The 4,742-nt window shown below is 44.2% G+C and overlaps 1 protein-coding gene across 1 annotated transcript; it reads right to left on the bottom strand.

The window, feature by feature from the left end:
• Positions 1–596: 596 nt before the first annotated feature.
• Positions 597–1,786, bottom strand: LOC127466585 (E3 ubiquitin-protein ligase Topors-like). The gene has a single exon (XM_051777504.1). It carries the CDS (start codon positions 1,668–1,670, stop codon positions 648–650), a length of 1,023 nt encoding a protein of 340 aa, XP_051633464.1. The 5' UTR covers positions 1,671–1,786; the 3' UTR covers positions 597–647.
• Between the last annotated feature and the right edge of the window lie 2,956 nt (positions 1,787–4,742).

The following is a 4,742-nucleotide window of genomic DNA, read 5'->3' as shown; positions in this document are numbered from 1 at the left end:
TCAGATGGATCAACTGCTCAGCTTGTCACCTGCAAACTTGCCGAGGGTGTGCTCAATCCCACTAAGTCCTTGATAAAAGTATTAAATAGCACTGGTCCCAGTAGGGACCCCTGAGGGATGTCACTTGTCACTGATATCCATTGTGAAACTAAGACATTGACCACTACCCTCTGGATGTGCCTGTCCAACCAATTCCTCATCCACTGAAAAGTCCACCCATCAAATCTGTCTTTCTCCCATTTAGAGCACAGGAAGTTGTGGGTGCCAGTGTCAAAGGCCTTTGACGGAACTCCAGAGAGATGACATTTGTAGCCTTTCCCTTATCCACTGGTGTAGTCATTCCACTGTTAGGCACGATTGGATTTTTTTCCTTTTCTCGTGACGAATACCTGATCAGTCTTTCACTCACAATGCCTCAGGAAACATCACCTTGATGCTTGTTCAGAAGCTCTTCCATCACCGCAGCTGCAGTAGGATTTCCTGTGTGAGAAGGCGCTGCTGGAATGGCCCTGGGGGCCCTTGGCTGATGGTGGGGCATGAAGGTCAGGGAAAGTCTCCAGAAGGGGGAGAAAGCAACACTCAGAGACTTTGCCAGGAAAATAGCAATTTATTTCTTTTTTCTTGGCTAAGGAGTTCCCGGAGCCCCGTTAGTGCCGCTGCTGGGGTGGCCTCTTGGTGGGCTGGGAAGAATTCCGGAGGCTGGAAGCTCTCTTCTTTCGGCCACGCCGGGGCTTTCTAGGTGAATGTTTCCTGCCCTGGCCAGGAGCAGAGGGGCTGAAGCCCTGACTAGATGGACCTGGCACCACCACCACCTGCCCTGGCTCCTCCTGGGGCTGGTCCTGCTCTGAGAACATGGACATAGAAGGGGGGCAGCTGGGACTCCCTTGAAGGCTGGTCTCTGATGTAACAGTTTCCTCCTCCACGTCAGAGCCTGTGGGGCCACTGGCCAGAATCACCTCCTGGGAGCTAGTGTAGCTGGAGCTGCTGGAGGTGATGCTGGCATGATAGAAGCACAGTAGCCTCTGGGCCTCCTCACTGCACTGGCCTGAAATGACATCAATGATGCCATGGACAAGAGATGTTGTGTGCCCATTGAAGAGAGGTTCCAGCACCTCGACCAAGACTTCTGCATCTGGACCGCAGACACAGAGGCCGTGCAGGATGGAGCCCTCTGCAGCCTCTACTCGCCACCACTGGTTCTGATAGACTGCTGCCAGCCTCCGGCGCAACCAGGGCAGCACAGGATCCAGCAGTTGCTGTTGCCTTCGGAAAAGTTCTGCCCAGACCTCAGGCAGAAGGCCACCCATGAACTCTGGCCCTGCAGACCTCTGCTCAGATGGGGAAAACGTCCCCTCTGGAGAAGACAGAGGGGACACCATGGGGTCATCGGAGCTGTTTTCAGCCAGGTGGAAAGGAGCACCCCCTGCCTCGCTACTGTTCTCTCTTGTCTCTTCTGGAGCTGTGATGGCAAACTGTAGATAGTCCCGTTCACTCCGCTCAGAAAACCTGACACTCTCTATAGGTTTGCTGCAGAGTGGGCACCCTGGATTTGTTTTTGCCCACCGCAGGATGCAGCTCAGGCAGAATTGATCACGGCAAGGCAGAGCAGAGGCCACATCATTCCGAGTGTTGTGACAGATGGGGCAGCTCCAGTTCGTCCCTGTGGCCATATCTAGTTGCTGTAGCAGGTGGGGGAGAGCTGAGGACCAGGAGTTGCTCCCATGTGCAGGCACGCTCAGCTGAAGTCCAGGCTTGAGCTAGACTGGCTCTGCTGGTGCCCAAATATTAGCAGTGAGGGATGTGATGTCACAATCCACCACTCAGTGATGTCATCCTTCTCCACCACCCAGTGATGTCTCAATGGAACATTTGCCCCTGCATTCCCTTCATGCCTCCACACACCCATCTGGGGCTACTGCAGCTCCACTTTCCACTTTATCTTGTCATCCATGATGAATCAAAGACCCAGAGAGCTGGGTGGGAATTCTTTCAGCTCATGATTCAACTGGGCCAGGTGGGCAGTAAAAATTAGCACTAGGGAGGTGTTTTTCAGTAAATGCATGCTTGCTTTTATATATGAAAATTAGTGTAAAGGGGAGTGATTACTACAAAAGCTCTTCTCAAAAACATGGATAGTTGGGTAAATAGGTAGGTGAGTAGGTGGGTAGGTAGGTAGATAGTTGGACAGGCAGACGGACAGACAGACATTAGAGCTATATATATACAACATTAGAGTTGTATATATAATCAAGACAGAGATCCAATGGCTAGGTCTAAAAGGAAAAAGTATAAAAATCATACAATAGCATTTCAGTTGCATGTTATCATGAAAGAAAATAAGCGGTATTTCAGGAAAGTAGTAAAGCTGTGATTAGACTTGAGGCAAATGAACACTTGTGCTAATACGTAGATATACAACGGGAAAATTTCACAGATGGTAGAGGGCTGCATTATTTAAATACTTTATCCGGTTTGTTTGCCCAACTCACTGGCTCTTATTCATACCCTCCTCAAAATTCATTAATCTGACACCACTGAAATAAATGGAGTCAACTGAAGTCTTCATGGGGAGAACCTGTCATTAATGACTGATCTAACACAACTTAAAATTATTTAATTTCGTTTACTCAGTCAGATACTTTTCTAATAGATTTGCTCTAGTGGACCTAAGGTTCCTTTTGCAAATCATTTTTGTGCTCCTGAAACTGTATTGGTTGATCAGTAATATTTTTTATTCCACTGAAAAATAAATTAGAAGTAAAATACGTCCACTTACCATTTAAGCTAAAACATGACATTATGTGTGCAATTTTAAATCAGACAGTTCAAAATGAGCAGGTAAAAGCCTAGTGCAGCAACAGCATTTTCATGTGCTTTAACAGGCTCCAAAAGAGTTGTCCTTGCATACGGGCAAACTTAAATGTAAAAGAGACAGCTGCAGTGTATCACAAAGAAAATATTCTTTACCACTTTCTTTTTCCTTCAGAAGAGCATTCTAAGGCCCCACACCTTTGATCTGGTGAAGGGAATCAATGCCATATACAACTAAGACTGCTTACTGAAGTCATGACAAATTAATTCCCTGTTAGAGGTGCTGAAATTGATTTTTGACACCCCAGCCTGTGAAGCAAGATTGGTCACTTGAGAAAGCAGCAATGGTAGCAGTAAAATCAGTAGCATGTGACAAAGAGGGTGCATTGAAGCAATGATTTAGCGAGTTAAATATATAAAATGGATTGTTGGAATCAGAAAAGGCTTAAATGTGCTTTGGATTCCATGGCTCTGCGGGAATGTACAAGGAATGCGAACAAACTCCTTGCTCCAAGATAACGAGAGGGAAATGTTTTCTTGGAGTTTCTGTGCACCCCCCTCCCCACATGCACAGAGCTATTGTCCAAGCTGAAAATAACTGCAAATGGTTATGTGAATTAGATGCTGATTGTCCAAACACAGGCGGACCTTTTTTTTTAGCGATCTTGCCACTTTCACGGTCATTTGCATTGCAATAGCCAAAATAGAAGGATATAAATTTTGCATCTGACCTCTGATGGCTGCAAATAATCAGAGTTTCTGATAAAATAAAGCAGAGTCACTGGTCATGCTAACAAAACATTGCAGTTTGAGCCTTGTAGTATCTGTTCCTTAACACAAATGGACTTGCTGCTGCTGGCAACCAACATGTTGGAAGTGGTTAACACAAATAGATTGAGATACCACTCACCACTTGCCCCATCAGACTAGCAGGAGATATATAATCTGTCCTCCAGGCTCTCATATCCTCAGTATATATGTATTTTGTCAGAAACTGACAGAAGACCTAATTTAAACCACATCTTGTTATTTTTTTAGTAGCTTAGGGAAGGGAAAGTGAGTAAAAAATGTTGGGGAGAAAATATCTGTAAGCTCTGTCTAGGATCTCTGGATTAGTTTTCCTTATTCCCTAGCAGCAAACTGTAATCCAACATCAAGCATGGAAGAATGTCTGTAGGATGTTCCCTGAGAAAACTCCTGACAACTAGTTCATCTGTAATAAGAAGTGAAAAAGGATATTTTTCCCTATTACTTGCTGGTACTATCCTCTCACATATAAAAGTGATACAGAATATTACAGAATAAAAATTCCAAATAAATAAATGTACCTTGGTTCTCTTCTCTGGTGCTGTTCTAGCTATGCTTAATGAAATATTACTTTACTTCTTGTTAATTAGTAAATGACTCCTAATTTTCTGCATCACATGCAATTTTACATGCAACAGAAGCTCTCTCAGCGTGCCCTTTTCTAACATATGAATGTCTAAACAACAGATATCAGGCCCAGTGTTTCCTGCTGTGAATATTCATCACAAGGAAATACAAGAAAGTCAGTTAAATCAAATGCCCATCTGCAAGGACTTTTTGATACTAAAAGAGCAACAGAAGCTGCAGCCAACAGCAGAAAAATCAATGGAGCAAGCATTGAGATGTTTTCTGTCAAACACATCCTAAAATAATATGCAGAATTGTGGCTGCATTCACTAGACAGACAATGGACTTGTATATGTGTGCTTTATAACATGGCACAAAGACAAGACCTACTTGAATCACACTGAATGAAGCAGTTGATATTCCTCACTCCAGCATATGACAATATAGAATCATAGAATCATTTTGGTTGGAAAAGACCCTTAAGATCAAGTCCAACAATAAAACTGAAAACCCAAGCGCAAATCCAATTATTTAAACCTTATGGCTTTTTATTAAAA

This window comes from Manacus candei, unplaced genomic scaffold (genome assembly GCF_025592945.1).
Source record: "Manacus candei isolate 608988 ecotype Guabito, Panama unplaced genomic scaffold, ASM2559294v1 h1tg000010l, whole genome shotgun sequence".
In the NCBI taxonomy this organism is placed as follows: Eukaryota; Metazoa; Chordata; class Aves; order Passeriformes; family Pipridae; genus Manacus; species Manacus candei.
This window is presented reverse-complemented; position numbering and strand designations above follow the sequence as displayed.